General features: G+C 45.3%; 1 protein-coding gene across 1 annotated transcript; it reads right to left on the bottom strand.

The window, feature by feature from the left end:
• Nucleotides 1-178: 178 nt before the first annotated feature.
• On the bottom strand, nt 179-21,428 carry LOC121859128 (protein O-linked-mannose beta-1,2-N-acetylglucosaminyltransferase 1-like; the record flags this gene model as incomplete). Its single annotated transcript, XM_042355837.1, is given in 10 exon segments — nt 179-303; nt 1,327-1,462; nt 1,642-1,712; nt 4,093-4,220; nt 4,762-4,978; nt 5,941-6,120; nt 7,620-7,756; nt 8,486-8,582; nt 10,037-10,280; nt 21,069-21,428. Coding segments are annotated over 9 exon segments (1,250 nt in total), but the record flags the coding sequence as incomplete, so codon positions are not given.
• Nucleotides 21,429-21,658: the final 230 nt, after the last annotated feature.

The raw sequence follows: 21,658 nt of genomic DNA, 5'->3' as shown, positions 1-21,658 counted from the left end.
GTTTCCATATTTTCATTAGTTATATACACACACTCACTGTACATTAACTTACACTTGATGTACTTACCCTACCCTACCCAGGTATACCTGTACTTATGAATATACTGTAACATCCTCAAATAATATCCACTCTTAACGTATGAAGACAACATTTCCTCCGACACCCAGTGGAACTTACCTAAAGAAGTCCGGAGAGACATCGAGGTCCTCCTCTAAAATGATGGCATAACGAGCAGCTGGGAAGATGTTGAAGGTGGCTGTCAGTGACGCCTTGTAGTGCTGGGCTATACGGGCATTTCTCACCTGAAGGAATTGATATCACACCTGATATTAATTTTTCATTGAGTAAAAGCATAACTATCATACCAATAACATATCTTGTACTGTCCACTATATCTTTATTATAACCAAGTGAAGGTAAGAGCACCTTCTATAAAAACATAACAAGAATGGAGGAAACTGCAGCGGGCCTATTGACCCATACTGGGCAGTCCCATTTACACCCAACCCGTAATGCTCATATATCCATCCAACCTACATTTGAAGCTATCCAGCTAATGATGATATTTGATAACTTGTTCCACTCGTCCTACTCTATTTCCAAACAAATGTTTACCTATTTCGCACTTAAATCTAAATTTGTCTAATTTAAAACCATTGTTTAGAGTTCGCTCCTGGTTGGATAGTTTGAGTACCTTTGTAATGTCCCCTTTGTTCAGCCCTGACTTCCATTTATACACCTCTATCATGTCACCCCTCACTCTACATCTCTCGAGGGAGTGCAAATTAAGATGCTATAATCTGTCTCTGTACTCAAGGTTCCTAATGTAATGAACTTTCAGTGTATTACGCATCACTTAACAATAAAACTACACCTCCTCGGTATATCTTCATATCATTAATGTCAAACTTATGCAACAGAATTCATCTGAAGAAAAAAACAAGTCAGAACAGTAATACAGACATCAAAATACTGTACTATTGAAATACCACCAGCCTGCTCACTCACACATGTCATCCTGTCTCTCTGCACAAACCTTCCTCTCTACATATTACCTCCATCTTATCCAATCATGTCAACAAACACCTTCAAATACCATGAACTTTAATCAATCCTTCATAAGATTCCTTTCAGTCTTGTTCTTTAGTACAAACACTCGATCCACACTTCCTATCCTCTTCTTCAGCTACATTTCTCTTCCCCTGACACACAGTTTAGAAGCAACAGTACAGTACAGTTCTCTTAAACATGACCACCATACATCTTCCTTGGTTATATTTAACATTTTCCTCTAAAATAAAATACAGTATACCGGTATTCCTCACCCCAAGTGGTGTGTGTTGTATCCCTCTTAACCCAAACAGCTTGGTCACAGCGAGAGGTTCCTCATAGTAACCATCAATGAAGACTGTGATCATTTCTGGGTTGACGCCAGGAGCTGCCAGCAGGGAACGCAAAGACCTGTTGCAAAATACATTAGTGATGTAGACCAGACTTTCTTTAGGATAAAGTTTTTCATATACAATTCAGTAAAGTACAGTACAGTACAATACAGTACAGTACAATACAGTACAGGTATTATTCAACAAAGTACAGTGTCTATTCTAACCCAACCTTTTCACAGTGAGGACATTACCAACCTGTACAGGTAGTGAGGACGGTTGCTGGCAATGATGGCAACGGGCACATCATGCACCTGGTTGTTTAGTAACTGTAAATAAATATTTAAATATAATAATCATATATTACTGTAACATATTGATACTGTGTTGTGTATGTCCTTAAAACTAATGACCAGAACTGTAATAACCATCTTCTAGTTATCAGAAGATCCCGTAATCAAATGAATCCTTCTATCCAAGAGCAACATTATATCAGTAAGGCCTTAAGGTAATGAAAGGTTAGAAAGTCAAGTGTATGATGAGAATTCAGCAGCACAGTTGTGGACAAAATTTCATGGAAACATGACAATATCTGTCATGGAAGTACTTGAGGATTATTTAAATTGAAGGGGATTGGAATTTTAACACATTTCCTCAGATTTTTCTTTTTACTAAGGAGTATTATTCTTCCGTTTTGTTGCTCCAGCATGTGATAAAAAGCAGTGTTATTAGATATATGTGACCCACAAATAGAGACCAGATATTGCCAAGCATTCCGGGAATTTTAACCATAACTTTACATGAACCCCCAATGGTACAATTACCCGGGTAGAAGATGGACAGTAATTGGATTACAAAAATACATCAAAGTTTTTCTCATGTCTTTCAAATATAATTTACTTAACTGGAATAAAAAAGATTACAAAACTTGATAAATTTCACATAAGATCCTGAAAACCTAATTAAGTTTATCTGAAAAACAAAACAAAAAATCAATGAGAATGAATAAGAAAAGAACACATAGACGAATGATAAATTGGACGGAAGGATGTGCTAGTGACTGGTGACGTGTGTGTGTGTGTGTGTGAACCAACTGAGGTGAAGCAGATGAATATTTAGGGCCATAATGTGGAAGGGGAGGACCACACCTGAACAGTAAGAATTAATGAGCATCACCAAATGAAGGGTTCAAGGGAGACTACGTGTATGTGCTTGATCCTGGCCACCCTAAGTAATAAGGCAAGACTCCAATAATAAAATAGACAGAACTAATGAGACAATATTGCTTGCCGATACTGTACTATAAAGCTCAATATAGTATAACACTGAGACAAAATGAATAAAGTAAAGAAAACGAGTTCGCACACACACACACACACGGGACTTTTAGCATTAATCAGACCTCCCCACCCTGCCCCCTCCCCTCTTAACCCATTCAACTATCAACTCCGATAATTTCATAAATTTAGTGGCGGGAGCGACCCACACTGGAAGTTGGGACCGGAAGGTTCATTAGTGTTATCTTGGCCCATGTGGGCAGGGAGGGGGAAAGGAGGGAGGGATGTGGGGGAACAGACAGACAGGCAGGCAGGCAGGCATATATACTGTACATACATACATACACAGACAGACAGACAGACAGACAGACAGACAGACACACAGACAGACACAGACAGACACACACACACACACACACACACACACACACACACACACACACACACACACACACACACACACACACACACACACACACACACACACACACACACACACACACACACTCACTCACTCCCCATCAAAATCCATAAAGTCAATCTTGTACATACAAAGTTCTTCATGGCTTATGTATCAGAAAATGTCAATACTGTACAGTACAAGGTATAGCATTATTTGATCGTGTCTCAAATTAAATCCTGAGCAAATTCAGCTCCTCAATATGGCAACAAGCACAGTCTTGGTGAGTTACAGAGCAGTTAACCACACCCACACTATTATCATTATCAGTTGCATCAGGCAGCTCTTGGAGTGTCTTTCCTCACTGGCTTGACATTCATTTGGTGAGAATTGGTACTGGGTGAGGGGGAAGGAGGGTAGACTTTTACCTAGCCACTGGACAACACAGGTGTGATGGAAAATAAACACATGTCTACTGTCTTAATGTTTACCTGATCCTTCTGTTGTTGTTCATAATGAGTGTTACGCAGGACCGTACCCAGAGCAAGAAAATTAAGGGCTTTTTGTGTTGGACAAAATCAGCAATAAATATATGCCATTTCATGATGCTGAGACTAATTGTCACAGGTTCACATGTTAGAAATCAAATATACAATGTACATTTTCATTTTCTGGGACAACAAGTCATCTATTATGTACAGAACTAAACAAACAAATTAAATTTTGGAAATACTCTGTAAATACTCTATAATAATAAATTCCACAATATCCTGACCACTGGGTTGTGATAAACACCCAATGTGACCTCTGCTCTCTATGGGTGCACAATAAACTAGCTGCTGTCCATGGCAAAATTCAAATCTAATCTCTCACACTGACACAACTCACACTATTATAAACACAAACAAAAATACACAAAATATATATACAATACACACAAAAAAAGACAAATATTCACAAACACATAGCCTCACAAGCATACATACATACACACACACACTCACAAGTAACAAAACAAGTCAAGTCACTCACAGGGTCGGTGGTGAAGGCCAGAGGAGCTGGGTCGGTACAGGAACACACAGACCCGTATCCCTCGATGTGACTACAAAACTCACTCCTGCGGCGGTGTTCATCAGTGTCTGTCCACCCACACTCGCTCTCTGCCACCACAACAACATGTATTAGTAAACTGATAGTTAATAATAGTGCTGACAACAGTTTAAGTTTCATTATACCTATACGGGGGTATTGTTTATATATACGTACAGTATATTGCACATGTTGAATGAATGTAAATTTGTATGATGCTTTTTACTTCTTCAAAATCTGTATCTATCTCTCTCTTTATATTTATCCATTTAAATAACTATCTTTATATATATTCATATATCTTTATGTATCTCTCTACTGTATCTCTTAGTATATCTCTATCTATTTATCTATCTCTCCCTCTCTGTCTCTCTGTCTGTCTGTCTGTCTGTCTGTCTGTCTGTCTGTCTGTCTGTCTGTCTGTCTGTCTAATACACTTATTAGCCTAGACAACAGATGGTACACAAATTTCAAGAGTAATTTTATATTTACACCATTTGTCTTGATGGCAGAATACATTATCTAAACTAAGCTAAGATAAGTTAAACTTATCTAAACTAAACTAACAGTATTACATAAACATTTATTTACATTGATATACCAGTCACTCACCTTCGAGGGGTACAAGGGGGACCTCTGCTCGAAGCATGACCGGGGCGCCCCAGGTGTTAAAGTCCGGGCTATGGGAGAGCTGCTCAGCGTACATCCTGCCGCCCTTAGCGCTCACCAACGCCCACATGTCCCGCCAGCCCAGTTCGTGGGCATGGGTGCTGCCCAGGCGGCGCAGGGCATCATGCCCACCGCCCTTCATCTGGAATGTCCCTTCGTCCTGCAACACAAACACAACGATTTAATACCCTGCAACACAACCACGAGAGACAGAGAGAGTCACTCCACGCCTGATAACAACAACGTCGAACACTAAACCCAAGTCTCAAAATATAACCCCGAGTTAATTTCCTGCCACCACCAGCTAGCGGGCCATTGTCTAAACTAACACTGCTGGATAGTGTGTCCTGCCTGATCTGCCTTTCAACCTGTATCATGGCCTGTCCTAACACGGCCTGTACTGCGATCTGTAAAGTACCGTATTTTTGTAACCATTACTTAGCTTACGTAACAGCCACAGGCCGTTATGTAAACAAATGCCTGTGCACTACTTCAGGCCTGTACCTGCAACCTGCACACCAGCCTCTAGATAGGTGCGGTTTCCCCCAGCCTGTAGCTACAGCCAGTAGGTAAGTTACGTTTTCCCTTCACTACACCCGGTCTCTATATCCTATACCACAGCTTATATACTTAATCTGTATCACTGTCTAACTGTGCAGAAGAACTGGTAAGAAAATGCAATGACATTCTGCCTGGAGGATGACCTGTAATGACACTGGAGGATGACCTGTAATGACTCTGGAGGATGGGCTAAAAGAAAGGATGAAGTATAACTTGAGTGAACACACACACAGAGTTCTATCTCTCATAATCTCTAATTGTTGATGTAATAGTATAATTACTAACCTTGTTACACACTTAAAGACCTTAGTTGTTGAAGAGCAGTAATAATCTTATAACAACAGTGAAAACAGTCGTCATTAAGGTTGACCTGAGTTAAGAGGACGAGTTGAGAGCTGGACTGCTGACCTACAAGCATAACCTGATGTGTTAAAGATACCTTGGAGGATGACCTAAGCTGATATATAGTGACCTTGAAGGATGGGGTGAATAAGAATGACCTTGAACTATAGCCTGAGCTAAGAGAGTTAATTCTTGAAGGACGAGGTGAGCAATACTGACCTTGATAGCGAGGACGAGGATCCTGCCGGGGGACACCATGTTGAGGAAGAGCGTCATGGCCTCGTCCTCGTGGGGGGAGTAAGTGTCGAACACCCGCTGAGCCATGACGGCGCCGCTCGCCTGGTGTAGCACCACCACGTGTATCCCTCGACCCTTCGTCTCCTCCCCCTCCTCCACGATCTGTGCCACACATAAAGGACAAGTTAGGTCATCTGAGGTCACGAATAAGTAGAGGAGGGTTCACAAGGCCAGACACACGTGAATCTCTCAACACTTTTACTCCTTCATGATCTGTAATGCCTGCACACATAACAAACATACAACACACTCACTAACAACGCAAACACTCATACTAACAACACAAACACACAACACAAAACACACCCAACAACACTGTGAAAGCATAAAACATTAAAACAAAATCTAGCACACAGACAACAACAACAACATTATCTAAAGTCATCAAACAGAATCCCTCAAAATTTTCAATATTTTCAATGGCAAAAATTCATCATTTTATAACAATAATTAATTCAACCAGTCTAACTAAATCGGTGTGGGTGGAGCTTAGAGGTGTATTGTTTGTTTCCAGCGACCTGATTGGCTGCTGTCGAGTTGATGGGCATGGCTTGGGGGGAGACCCTTTCTTTATTGAACTCTACCATTATTGAACATTTTACATTACCGAGAGCCAGTTGTGAGGCACTAAGAGGCCACAGGAGAGCCAGCTGTGAGGCACTAAGAGGCCACAGGAGAGCCAGCTGTGAGGTATGAGGGCGGGGTCGTAACTCAGGCGGCCTCCGGACAAGACAAGACTTAATGGATGATGAGTTATGAGCCTTCCCCCACCACCACCACAGTTCCCTCACCACCACACCTCCACCACCACACTTCCCTCACCTCCACCACACCTCCACCACCACATCTCCCTCACCACCACCATATCTCCCTCACCACCACCACACCTCCCTCACCTCCACCACCACACCTCCCTCGCCACCACAACTCCCTCACCACCACCACACCTCCCTCACCACCACCACACCTCCCTCACCACAACTCCCTCAACATCACAACCACATTTTCCTCACCTCCACACCTCCCTCACCACCACATCTCCCTCACCAGGGTCCTGTAAATCACCAGTCAGCCTCCTAGAGCCGTGAAAGTCACCAGTCTCCCTTTAATTAGGAAATGAATATGATATGAAAATGATGGTTGGTGGGTGAGGCACGGTGCCTCCAACACTGCCACCTGGCACTCTCAGCTAACTTGTGCCCAGATAACACCTCCCCCTCCCACAGTGCCTGGGAGGAGGTACGGGGGGGATATGGGGGAGGAAGGAGGAATGAGGGGAATGTCATGGCAGAGGGTCATGGGTAGTGCCAAAGGGGTGCTTTATGGGAGAGCCTAACGAGGGTACTGTCAGGGAGAAAGCCATAGAGCACTACCATGAGGAGTGCCAAGGGGAGCGGCACTGCAGTGCACCCTGGGGGAGCATAATGGTATAATGCCACAGGCTGGTGGTGGGGGGAGGAGGCTGGCTAGACTAACGGTGTAAACAGAAGGAAGATAATTATCAAGAGACAAAGTGGAGGTGATGTGTGTGTGTGTGTGTGAGGGGCAAGTGATACACCTGGCACCGTGACACACCTGGCCAGGTAACAACAGACACTCACCGTGGCACCGTCAACAGTCACAGCCACACGGTTCTGGCTGGACACGACGTCGACGGTGAGGGTCTTGGGCGGTGACTCCTGGAGCCGCAGGTTGTTCCTCCGACCCACACCCGCGCCGCCCCCATCACCATCACTACCTGCAACGTGATATTAACGGGGTTATTGGGCCTGAGGTGTGAGTCATGTTCTTACAGTGTTTGGGAGAAGGTAAGTTTATCTCTACGATGAGTGTACAAAGTGTTGGTAACAGTGATTCAGGTGTGTGTGTGTGTGCGCGCGCGTGCAGCCAAACAGATCCTCACATCTTGGGAACAATAAACTTTAAAAATAGATTAAGAAAAAAAAAATCTTCTTTAGGTATATTTTTATTATGTCACTGTCTGGTTCTTCTGTTGCTGTGTGTAGTTGGCAACCTTGGGGGGGGGGGGTGTACAGTATATAAGCCATGATACACTGCAAGGCCACCTACTACCATCATACTACAGGAGGGTGGTAGTAGTGGCGGGTACTAACTCAGGCCACCTACTACCATCATACTACAGGAGGGTGGTAGCAGTGTCGGGTACTAACTCAGGCCACCTACTACCATCATACTACAGGAGGGTGGTAGTAGTGGCGGGTACTAACTCAGGCCACCTACTACCATCATACTACAGGAGGGTGGTAGTAGTGGCGGGTACTAACTCAGGCCACCTACTACCATCATACTACAGGAGGGTGGTAGTAGTGGCGGGTACTAACTCAGGCCACCTACTACCATCATACTACTACCATCATACTACAGGAGGGTGGTAGTAGTGGCGGGTACTAACTCAGGCCACCTACTACCATCATACAAGGTAGTGGTAGGTACTACGGTAACTCACCTGTGGTGGTGATGGGCGCCTTCAGTTGTCTGGTCTTCTCCACGATGAAGGAGATGTTGATGGCTATCGTCGCCACCAGCACCAGCATCAGCCCTCCCTGCAGAAGATAACAGCGGGGTGAGTTTTTCTGACACACAGTACTGGAACCACACCGAGGTCTCTAGTAACTCATTTGAAGTAAGACAATTAATTCTTGTATATTAGTCAATGTGAGTCAAGTCCAGAACACACACACACACACACACACACACACAATACCACATAATCACCCAAGGCAACCGACTCACATTACTCCACCCACACACAAATGCCTTTAACCCTCCACCCACCCACCTACCTACACGTCCCACCTTCCACATACATCCCTTTATTACCCAGCAACGCATTATGTAAAGTAAGGCGCACTGAGGGATGTGGGTACTAGAGTAGTGTGGGATAAGGAGACTCAATCATCATTTTCCACATTTAGTCAAACACGGTGAGAATCCTTGCTCACGTAGAAAGGAACTTGGGAACACCAGCAATTACTTGGCAGCGACCTCAGCCACAGCAGGATAGGACTCGGTTATTTTAGAGCAGGTGAAGTGATTAAAATAAATCTTGTGCAATAGAGACATTCACCAACTCTAGGAATTCGTGTTGCATGTTACCAGCTCATTCAGTTCTGGGAAGTAAGAACACAACTCCATTAGCAGGAAGAGCAGATGAGCCACCACTAGCTGCATCATCTGTAGTTTTCCAGCACTTTTGTTATTTTTAAATGCGTCAACTACCCACATCTGTCGACTTATCACGCTGGATTGCAAGTTTGTCTAAAGGTGCCCCACGTATTTCACCACAGTGTAAGCTACCTCGGTATGAGAAACCCTGCTACATGGTGTTCATTTATACACAACTCTCTCTCTCTCTCTCTCTCTCTCTCTCTCTCTCTCCCACAACAACACGTATTATTGCCTCACCCACACAACCAAACACTGCTCGTCAATAGAGGCGAGTTGTTGACTAACCTTCACAGACAGCGTGTGGTCATTAGCCTGTGTTTGGTCAGTGTGTCTGTATTTGTTATGGTGTATCAACTGACAGATGGAGTAGTGGTCAACTCTCTCTGGAAACACTGATCTCTTGTTTTGGTCAGCGTAGCGTTACGTTCGGTTAGGTAAGGTGTCAGTAGTGTTGGTCTAAAACTGATGTATTATTTTTGTACTTTTAAACATAAAACCGATGTATTATTCTGCATTTAAGTGCCACATAATAACATTTTACAACATTATTTAGGTGTGTCGTGTGTGTCTCCATCTGTTCTTGTCCGTATATTGACAGAAACTCGTTCTCGAACGCCTGGTGGCCTGTTAGAGGCAGTGTGGATACAGCACACTGAAGACTAAGACAACACTGCACTAAACCACCTTCACTTCCCCATCTGTCAAGTTGTTCACATATGGGTGAACTGGGGTGCCCTGGACGAGAACATTAAATAACAACAATAACTACGACATTCACTCCTCTTGTGACGTGATTACCGTGGATGAAATATTACACACGAGGACCCACCTGTAGGAGCTTGGCCAGGCGCCTCCCTCGGGGCAGCAGCTGCGGCAGGTGGCGGTGGTAGGCACTGTTGCCGCCAGGAGTGCCATCCCGACGACCCTCACACGACCGTCGGGGCACGAAGGGCGGCGCCTTTGGGTTAGGTCGCCAAGAATCCATCATCTCTGCCTGTCACTCCTCCTCCTCCTCCTCCTCCTCCTCCACCCCCCCTCCTACAGTGTTGTCACGCCAGCCGGGTCACCATCACCTGGGGGAGAGACACACCTGTCAGTCACATGTCTGACACACTGTACCGAGTAGTAGTAGAAGTAACAACAACAACAACAATAATAATAATAATAATAATAATAATAATAATAATAATAGTAACACATCATCTGAGATTTGAGTGGACACAGACACTGCCCGCGAACCGTTACCATGACACTGTATATATCAAACCAGTGACGCCGCCAACACCGTAATTACCATAGTCACCGCTAAAGACTATCTCCTCTCAACGTTTTCTTTAACCCCACAAAACCCTGAGTGTCAGTATGAGTGTAATGTCCACCAACAGTTTATCATGTGGACCTTATTACGTGTTGATCATATCTCCCATTACAGTACAACCATGTCCACTATTCTATCATCATCACAACCACCATTACTAACACCACTCCACCACAACCACCAATTAACCACCACTCCACAACATATACAATCACGCCATTATCACTACTACTACTATTCCATCACAACCACCACCTCACAACCATCCTTCAATCACCATACCCCCACTACCACAATTCCATTACAACTACCACCACCACCAGCATAACTTCCACTACCACCATCAACGTTGCGCAGCTGCTCATTCCAGTCAAAATAATTGGTGGTTACAATAGCAATTACGATGCTTTATTGAGAGTCAGCCAGGCAGGTCAAGGAGCCATTACCTCCCAATACCACGACTCACTTGACCTGACCTGACCTGACCTGACCTGACCTGATTGAACAATGGAAAACCTGGCCTTGACCTCGTTTGACCCTGGAGTAAACCTGAAGAACCTACCCCTGACCTGACTTGTTATGACCTAACTTTCTTCTGACACTGAATGGACGTTAAGTCAATCTCAGTGACCTAAGATAAACTATGACACACACACACACACACACACTTTTCATAATATTTATTGTGACTATCAATGAATGGGTGGTGACACGATAAATATATATATACTCTCTCTCTCTCTCTCTCTCTCTCTCTCTCTCTCTCTCTCTCTCTCTCTCAACACAGGCACGAGGATTAGTTTATTGGGACCCCTTTACATCCAGTACAAGACGCGGTGAAGAAGTATTAGATCGAACCAACAGGAAGGAAGGTGTGTGTGGGGGGCGATATAACACTTTACGAGTGCTTAGAAGCAGAGGTATTTGATAAGGTGATAATTTAGTAGACATTATTTAGTGACTTATGAACGAGGAGGCAAGACACAAGACCGCTGATAGTTGGTGAGTTATGGGGGTCTCTCTCTCTCTCTCTCTCTCTCTCTCTCTCTCTCTCTCTCTCTCTCTCTCTTCCTTGGCTGACGTGGGAAGGCTTGCGCTGCAACCTCCCCCCCCCTGTTGCTGACACCTGACATATACGTTGCTGAGACCTGACATATACCCTGCTGACGCCTGACATATTACCCTGTTGGCGCCTGACATATACTCTGCTGACACCTGACTAAAATGATGAGTCATACCCAACTAAGTGGTGTGTGTGTGTGTGTGTGTGTGAATAAGCGTGACTTACACTACACTGAAGGTATTATTACTACCCAAGTGTGTCCCTAATTACCCTCCTTCAACTCCCCTAACCCCCACCACCACGATTACGTCAGCACAACACACCAGCGCTGACACCCTCCCGACATTGCTGATGATTGTGCAGTTTGTCAGTCACTCGTTTTGGGGGTTAAAAATCCTTGACCCCCTCCCCCCCTTCAGTTGCGGCCCCAAATCAAGTGACCCCAATCTGTGACCCCGGAAGTTGACCCCAGTTTAGATCTCCACTTTGTGACCCCCAAAAGTTGTCCAAAAGTTCATCATAAACTCGTGTTGTGATATAGAGAAAAAAATGACAAAAAATATTAAGACTAAAAAAGTCCTTAAAATATAAGTATAATTATAGGTATTAAGTATTTAATTAAGAGTACAGGTAGTAATTAGGACTAACATTACCAACCAAACCTAACCTAACCAAATTTATCCTTACCTCACCTTAACTAACCTAACCTAATATAACCCAATCAAATCTCATCTAACTTCCTCCCACCTTGCTGACACTCCACATATCTCCCTAAACGCCGCTTACTGACATCGTTCGCTAACTCTGCTGATGCTGACACCGTTTCCACCACCACCACTACTTGCACAATAACCACTACCTGCAACCACCACTACCTGCACAACAACCACTACTACCTGCACCACCACCACCATCTGCACTACCACCACAACCATCACTACTACCTGCACTACCACAACTACCTGCAACCACCACCACCAACACAGACACTAGTAATAACAACAATAACATCAATAATAACAGCATTACACAGTACAACATCCGGGGCAGTAAGTGAACGGGGACGACGGGGGAAAAATCTGAGGTGGGAAAATAATGACCATGGGGGAAATAATGACCAAGGGGGAAATAATGAACAAGGCGGGGAAATAATGAACAAAGCGGGGAAATAATGACCAAGGCGGGGAAATAATGACCAAGGGGGAAATAATGCCCGAGGCGGGGAAATAATGACCGAGGCGGGGAAATAATGACCGAGGCGGGGAAATAATGACCGAGGCGGGGAAATAATGACCGAGGCGGGGAAATAATGACCGAGGCGGGGAAATAATGACCGAGGCGGGGAATATGGAGGAGGTGGTCGTGTATCTTCTCACTATTAAACTCTCCTCTGCTACCTGCTGGTCTGTGTCCCTCCACTTTACCCTCCCTCCCTTCACTCGATTCCCTCCCTCCCTTCACTCGATTCCCTCCCTCCCTTCACCTGATTCCTCCTCCCTCTACTTTACCTTCCTTCCCTCTGATTCCTCCTCCCTTCTGATTCCTTCCCTTCCACCCCACACACACAGACCATCTTATGTCAGTGTTACAGTGTTGGACCAGAGCGTGACGCAGTTTACACAATGTAGTCTTGTCCAAAAATATAAAACCAATTAAATTTTTGTTGTTGTTATAGAAATTGTATCGAGAGAGAGAGAGAGAGAGAGAGAGAGTCACTTACACAATCACAGACTCGGACTATAATAATAATAATAATAATAATAATAATAATAATAATAAATAACTTTCCTCAAAACTTAATTCAAAATATTATCGCCATCAAGACCCAGATATACACGGATGGCTAATGACGTCACACGAGGTATAAACATTACCTACACGATGATAACCAATGGTCTCTACCCCCCCCCTCCCCTTTAAAGACCAGCTGGTTTTAATGGCAGAGGTTTATAGTTTCATCTATATATAATTTGTTCACCAGAAAGTAACATTATATAACCAAAAACTATATAATAATTTCATATATCCAGTTTGTCGGGTGGTGTTCAATCTAAAAGCAAATGGCCAATAATGTAACACTTAAATAATGATTAAAAAAATGTCTTTGACGCAACTACTCGATATTAATGTAAACTGGACAAGGAAATAATATATGTCAGTAGTTTATTTTTACGGCGAGTGTTTGGTGAGTCGTGTTTGTGTGTGTGTGTGTGTGTGTGTGTGTGTGTATGTTGTGTTTGTTGTTGTGTGTTTGGTGTGTAGTGTTTGTGTGTTTTGGTGTGTGTGTGTGTGTGTGTGTGTGTGTGTGTGTGTGTATGTTGTGTCATGTGTTTTGTGTCGTGTGTGTGTTGTGTCATATAAACAACGCCAGTGTGTCAAGGGGTTGTCCACTATACCTACCCTTTGTGATTTACTGCCTAAGAACAATGTAAATTTTTGTATCACCTGAAGATTAGACACCCCAGCTTATTTCACCTGTTAATTAAAACACCCTAACGCTACCCCCCTGCCTGTTTCCTTACCTACCTACCTCCCCCCTCCCTACCTCTCTACCTACCTCTCTCCCTGCCTATCTCTCTCCCTCCCTCCCTGTTTCCCTCCCTACCTATCTCCGTCTCCCTGCCTACCTACCCTCCCTCTCTTCATCTGGTCACACAGTACCCGGTCACGCCATCCATCCATTGACAGCCGACCATCCACACCCTCACGTCTCCACCACAGCCAGGACCATCCACACCCTCACGTCTCCACCACAGCCAGGATCATCCACACCTTCAAGCCTCCACCACACCCTGACGTCTCCACCACATCTCCACCACACCCTGACGCCTCCACCACACCCTCACGTCTCCACCACAGAGAACAAGCGTCAAGTTAGGTCCAAGAGCAGTAAAACACAACCAGGGTACAGTAAACCTTCATTTATTTTACTGCTTTAATTTAAGTAACAAGTTTAAAATTAAGTTCTTGAAGGGTTTGTTCTTGTTTGGTACGACTGAGATTGTGTTGGTAGTGGTGGTAACAGTGTTGGAAGCCTGACACCATTATATAGTAGGACTGGGAGTGTGGTGGTAGTGGTGGTAACAGTGTTGGAAGCCTGACACCATTATATAGTAGGACTGGGAGTGTGGTGGTAACAGTGTTGGAAGCCTGACACCATTATATAGTAGGACTGGGAGTGTTGGAAGCCTGACACCATTATATAGTAGGACTGGGAGTGTGGTGGTAGTGGTGGTAACAGTGTTGGAAGCCTGACACCATTATATAGTAGGACTGGGAGTGTGGTGGTAGAAGCACAACTCACCACCATAACCACCACCACAGGCAAAACAATAGTGTATAGTATAGACCTGAAACTGTTGAGTGTTGTCATGGTAACCTGATGGAGGGAGGGAGGGAGGGAAGGGATCGCATCGTTCTTTCCACCTACGTAAATATTGTACCATCTCATTGTACCGTCACACACTACCACCACACACACTACCACCACACGCTGTACCGTCACACACTACCACCACACACTGTACCGCCACACACTACCACCACACACTGTACCATCACACACTACCACCACACACTGTACCGCCACACACTACCACCACACACTGTACCATCACACACTACCACCACACACTGTACCGTCACACACTACCACCACACACTGTACCATCACACACTACCACCACACGCTGTACCGCCACACACTACCACCACACACTGTACCATCACACACTACCACCACACACTGTACCGCCACACACTACCACCACACACTGTACCGCCACACACTACCACCACACGCTGTACCGTACCGCTACACACTACCACCACACCGTCACACACTACCACCACACACTGTACCATCACACACTACCACCACACGCTGTACCGTCACACCAGCTACACACAGACGTCATCAACCATGTTCCACTTTTAATACGCGTCCTGCCCGAGCGATGAATATTTATATCGAATGAGTAACTAACTAACTCACTGAGAAAACTTTTCTGTTAAGCGGCGACTCCTGGTATAAAGGCAACCGAACCGAACCGAACCGAACCGAACCGAACCTTTATTTGGTTAATTTGGCCTAAAAATTAAGACCCGCGCATAACTCTCTCTCTCTCTCTCTCTCTCTCTCTCTCTCTCTCTCTCTAATAATGGCGTGTAACTCATCACTCATTACACACACAAGCACCAGGATCACCACAGTCAAGTCACCAAGAGAAAGACGAGCCAGAGCTCACCGCCCCTGCCACCACACTGCCCCCACCACACCAACACTACACTGCCCCTGCCACCACCGCACTGCCAACACCGCCACCACCACACTACCGCCACCACCACGAAAATACATATATATAGTCATCAATAAATACCGCACGTGGCCTTGGCTTAAATGTTGATAATGTGAGGACTTCCTGTGTGCCGAGTCTCCTCCAGCGTAAAATCGTCACTTGAATCCCAGTTTAGATTTAAGTGAGCTTGGATTACTTCCCCTAACCTAACCTAACATTTCTTATTAAATACGATGTGGTAGCTGCAAAAATCCCTCCCCCTCCCCCATCCTTCTCATTGTCTATAACCCACCTTAACCCCTGTACCTCGCCACCACCTTACACCCACCCCCGCCATCCCCCATCACTCGTCCACACATCATTGACAAAAAGAGAGAGAGGATTGGCATTGCTAACCGTACCAGGTAGATGTGTGGCCGACTGTACCACTGGCTACGACATGATGTGATTGGTGGAAAGGTTTGCTATGGGTCATATAGGTTGGTGTTTGGAGAGACAGGTTACCACAGGGGGCGGAGGAACACCTTTCTGCAACTGTACCACTGTAGTAATAAAACATTCACCACCTTGCCTTCCATGTTAATAGTCACCATCACAGTTTAGTGGTGTCATTACTCTGCTCACTGGGCTAGACAACACGACCAGACTCCCTAGTAATAAGATGCTTGCAGGCGGCCACATAGCACTGCTCAAGGCTCCCACTGTTCTGCGTATTCTCTACTACTTTCTTGTTCTTTCTTTTTTTCCTGTTATTCTTTCTTCTGATCTTTTATACCACTGTCACTACCAACATCAATTACCACTACCACCATCGTATACAACAACTACCAGCATCACCACCACTACCACCACAATACATGGCTGCTCATCTTCTAGTTCCCTTCAAGTGATCTAATTAACCAAATGAGAAGACTTTTTAATTACCTCCTGAGACAGTGTGCGTCCAGGTGAAGGGGAGGTGTCCACAACACCTGTAGGTGAAGGGGAAGTGCTCAACACCTGTAGGTGAAGAGGAGGTGCTCACAACACCTGTAGGTGAAGGGGAGGTGCTCACAACACCTGTAGGTGAAGGGGAGGTGCTCACAACACCTGTAGGTGAAGGGGAGGTGCTCACAACACCTGTAGGTGAAGGGGAGGTGCTCACAACACCTGTAGGTGAAGGGGAGGTGCTCACAACACCTGTAGGTGAAGGGGAGGTGCTCACAACACCTGTAGGTGAAGAGGAGGTGCTCACAACACCTGTAGGTGAAGGGTAGGTGCTCACAACACCTGTAGGTGAAGGGGAGGTGTCCACACCACCTGTAGGTGAAGGGAAGGTGTCCACACCACCTGTAGATGAAGGAGCTTTATACCCGGGTGGTGGTGGCGGCAGACAACATAAGTGGCAGGTTATGAGGTACAGTCTGGTCCCCGCCGAGGTCTGGCAGACGCGGCCATAATTACTGAGTGTTTACCACGATGTTCACACCCTCTCCCTCCCCACCCATTCCCACCTCCCCCCTTGCTCACACCCCTCCCTACACCCCTCCCCCATACTACCCCCCCCCTTTGTTATCTCATGCTATTTTCTTTATAATCACAGTTATTAGGTAATGGTCAACATCATTAACATCATTCTAACTTGCAAACATCTGAAGATTAGTCCCAGCTTATATCACCTGATGAATAAACACCCTAACGCTTACCTAACCTAACCAAACCTAACAAAACACAGAAAAATCCACCTCGTCCACTAAAAATAACGTCAACATAAAGTGTCTAAGAAAACTTCGTCCTATTTCACACTGTTTAAAATATCGTTCAAGTTTAATTCGCTTTCCGTGTATTGACGTCAAGTAGGTTGATTTTTTTTTTTTTTTGGTGGAACCAAGGAGTGTGTGGGTCATTGATTTACACACGTCTCAGGGGAGGGGAGGGGGAGGAGGGGGGAGGGTAGAGGGGGGGCAGGAGGAGGAGGGGCAGGAGGAGGAGGGGCAGGAGGAGGAGGGGTGGGAGGGTAGGAGGAGGAGGTGTAGGGGGGTAGGGAGGAGGGAGTAGGGAGGGTGGGAGGAGGAGGGTAGGGGCAGGAGGAGGAGGGCAGGGGGTAGGGAGGAGGAGGGGTGGGAGGTAGGAGGGAGGAGGTGGGGGGCAGGGAGGAGGAGGAGCAGGAGGAGGAGGGTGGGGGGGAGGAGGGGGTAAAGGATGGAGAGGGGGTCAGGAGGAGGAGTGGGGAGGAGTAGGGGCTGGAGGAGGAGGAGGAGGAGGAGGAGTAGGAGAGAGAAAGGGAGTAGTAGTAGTAGTAGTAGTAGTTGTGTGAGTGTGTGTGTGATATGAGTCCAAAGCACACTGTTTATAGAATAGCACAACATTTTATCTCTGATGGCAAGATAGCTTATACAAGATATACTAAGGCTGTATCCACACTTCTTATCTACCAGCTAAGTTAACTTCTATGTACCGAACTAAACAAACAATGTACAAGAAATACTCTAACTCTCAACGCCACAGTATCCTGACCACTGGGCTCTGATAAAGACCCTTGTGACCTCTGACCTGTAATCCTTTATGCGCTACCTCCCACAGGATGAGTATGAGGTGCACAATAAACTAGCTGCTGTCCGGTCTAAAAAAAAAATTCAGATTCATACATACATACACAGTTACACACCCAACTCACACACACACAACAAACACCCCGCCCACACACACACACACCCAAAAAACACCCCGCCCACACACACATATAAGTAAAGATGTTTTGAATGGATGTATTTTGGAGCAGACTTGTTTGCGTGGACTACAACAAACCGCGAGGAGGTCATTAGTAAAGCCCCGGGAGTCATATTTACAACCTGCCTTTAATAGTTCAACTCTGTGTGTGTGTGTGTGTGTGTTTACCGAGGGCCTGGAAATTAGTTTATGAAATATGGTGACGTCTGACCAGCCATCACTGTATTCCTGTACCGTAACACCTCACTGTACCATCATCACGGGTCCGTACCATAATGTAAAAAATCCAGAGTACAAAACTATTATGATATTACAGCAATTTTTATTAGATAAGCTTTGACACACACACACGTCAGTCCCCCAAAATACTTGAGTTTACCCAATAATACTTTTTTCATCGCTTTCTTTGACACAGCTGACTCGTCATGGTCCAGATCCCAAGAATTCGCTGAAAAAAATCCACAACCTGACTAAGATATTCAGAAATCATTTAAGACTAAATATGATCACGAATATGAAAGATGACTAAACATATGTGTGTGTGTGTGTGTGTGTGTGTGTGTGTGTGGGGGGGTGTGGTGTGTGTGTGATGTAAATACGACACATTCACCAAGAGGCACGACCCACCTGTACAGTTTGTGGTCAAAATTCCCTGGTCGTGTTTACCATCGGCGGCTGGAGTGTCATGGCGTTAAGTGGGATTATAATTTAACATCTCTCTTCATATTTTTTATTTGTATGTTGTTGTTGTTGTTGTAGTTGTTGCAGCTGTTGTTGTTGTTACAGTATATTGAATGAAAAGCATCGTTCATCACCCACACAAGCCAATCACACACACACACACACTAGCAGGGTTTGGCAGTGGACTACTGCACCATCCTCGTCATCGCCACCTACTGCCACCTGCAGTCCCCCTCCCACCTCGCGCAGTCCGCCACTACAACAAAACTCAGCCCATAAGAGCCCGCACTGATAGATATACGAACAGCACCATCCCATCTATTGTTAAAATAATAAACAGCTCCTGATTTATGTACTGTACAGTGTACAGCCCTGTAAAAGTATTGAACGTATATTATTATGTGCAAATCACATGTAAGTTTGCATATTTTCAGCCACCGGCAGCAACTCTATTACAAAACCGTTTATTATTATTATTATTATTATTATTATTATTATTATTACACACAAGCGTACCTTATATTAGTGTGTGGAGGCCAAAGGGGGAGGGAGAGAAGAGGGGGAGAGAAGTAGGGGTAATGGAAGAGGAAGGAGGGGGTGAGGGAAGAGGGTGAGAGAGGAGGAGGGAGAATGAGGGAAGAGGAAAAGAGGGGTGAGGGAAGGGGAGGAAGGGGAGGTAGGGGGTGGGGGAAGGGGAGGAAGGGGATAAGGGAAGAGGAGGTAGGAATTATCTTCTGGCATCTCAAGAGGTTCCCAGGTTAAGTATTCCACCATAACAGCGTCTTATATCACAGCGACACACGAGGCCACACAGAGGCCACAGCAGCGACACAAGAGGCCACTATTGCTCGCTCACTTCAACAGATTGCAAAGCCCGAGATGTAAAAAGGAATTGAAATTACACCAAGACTACTGTGTGTGTGTGTATCTCAACCCCACACAAGTGTACACATACAACACTAATAATGCACGCTGTCAACATCTTTGCAATCCAGCCACCCACCTCCAAGCCGCCACCCACCCAACACCAAGCCAACCCGCCACCCACCAAGCCACCCAACACCAAGCCATCCCGCCACCCACAACCCCGCCTAAGCCCCAGGGGCGGCCTAGTTCTCTACATGACCCTACAGTACATCATACACACACACCCTAACCCAACCTAATTTAACCTAACCCAACCTAACCTAATTTGGTTTAACTTAACATAACCTAACGTAACCTAATTGAATTTGCTGTAACTTAACCTAACCTAACCTAACCTAACCTAACCTACCCCACCCCACACACTAACCCAATTTAACCTAACGTCCAAAAGTTAACAAGTTAAGTAGAACTCGCCATTACTACCATCCACAAGTTAACAACACAATTGCATGACACTATTACCTTACCTAAGTTGTTAAAGTAATTAAAACGTCAGTGTATAATCTATCACCACTACACGTGTCTACCACCACTACACACCGGTCTACCACTATTACATATGTCTACCACCACTACACGTGTCTATCACCACTACACACCTGTCTACCATTATTACACACCTGTCTATCACCACTACACCTGTCTACCACCATTACAAACCTGTCAACCAGCATTACACACCTGTTTACCACCATTACACACCTGTCTACCACCATTACACACCTGTCTACCACCATTACACACCTGTCTACCACCATTACACACCTGTCTACCATCACGAGTGACAATTAGTTATGATAATGATAATTAATGTGATGATATGTGGTTATAATTAATGTGATAATAATTAACATGGAAGGTGTACCTGTGTGCTCGTCCAGGTGTGAAGGGTTTAATTAATCAGCCAACAGAGGATCCACAGGTGGCAATTACTTGACGGCGTGACACTAGTGCCAGGTGCCACGGGAGGTGTGACACTGGTGTAACGTGTCACGTGCTTTGTGGTAGTGGTGTCAGGTGGAACTAGTGTCAGGTGCCACAGGAGGTTGGTACAGTGGGACAGTGTGTGTGTGAGGGAGGGGGGGGTGGCCAGGGGGGTGTATCTGGTGGTCGGTCAGAGTCGTGTAGGAGACACGTGTAGCACCGTGGTCGGGCAAGCACTGGTGGGGAGGGCGAGGGCTACCGTGTTTTATAGCTGCCAGACGTGTGTGTACTACCATCACCACTACCACTACAACCACCATCACCACTACCATAACAACCGCTACTACCCACTACCAGGTGACGTTAGTTTTGGTAAGCGTTAGGGTGTCTATTCTTCAGGTGATCCGACCATTAGAGACATACCCCAAGAACAGGTGGGAAAAAACACTCAACTCTGTATAATTTATCATAAACAAATAGTCACATATTATACATAGATGCTCAGGTAACAGACAGACAGACAGACAGACA

Source organism: Homarus americanus, unplaced genomic scaffold, assembly GCF_018991925.1.
Source record: "Homarus americanus isolate GMGI-L3 unplaced genomic scaffold, GMGI_Hamer_2.0 scaffold49399, whole genome shotgun sequence".
Classification (NCBI taxonomy): Eukaryota; Metazoa; Arthropoda; class Malacostraca; order Decapoda; family Nephropidae; genus Homarus; species Homarus americanus.
The sequence above is the reverse complement of the archived record's forward strand: the minus strand, read 5'-3'. Positions and strand labels throughout refer to the sequence as shown.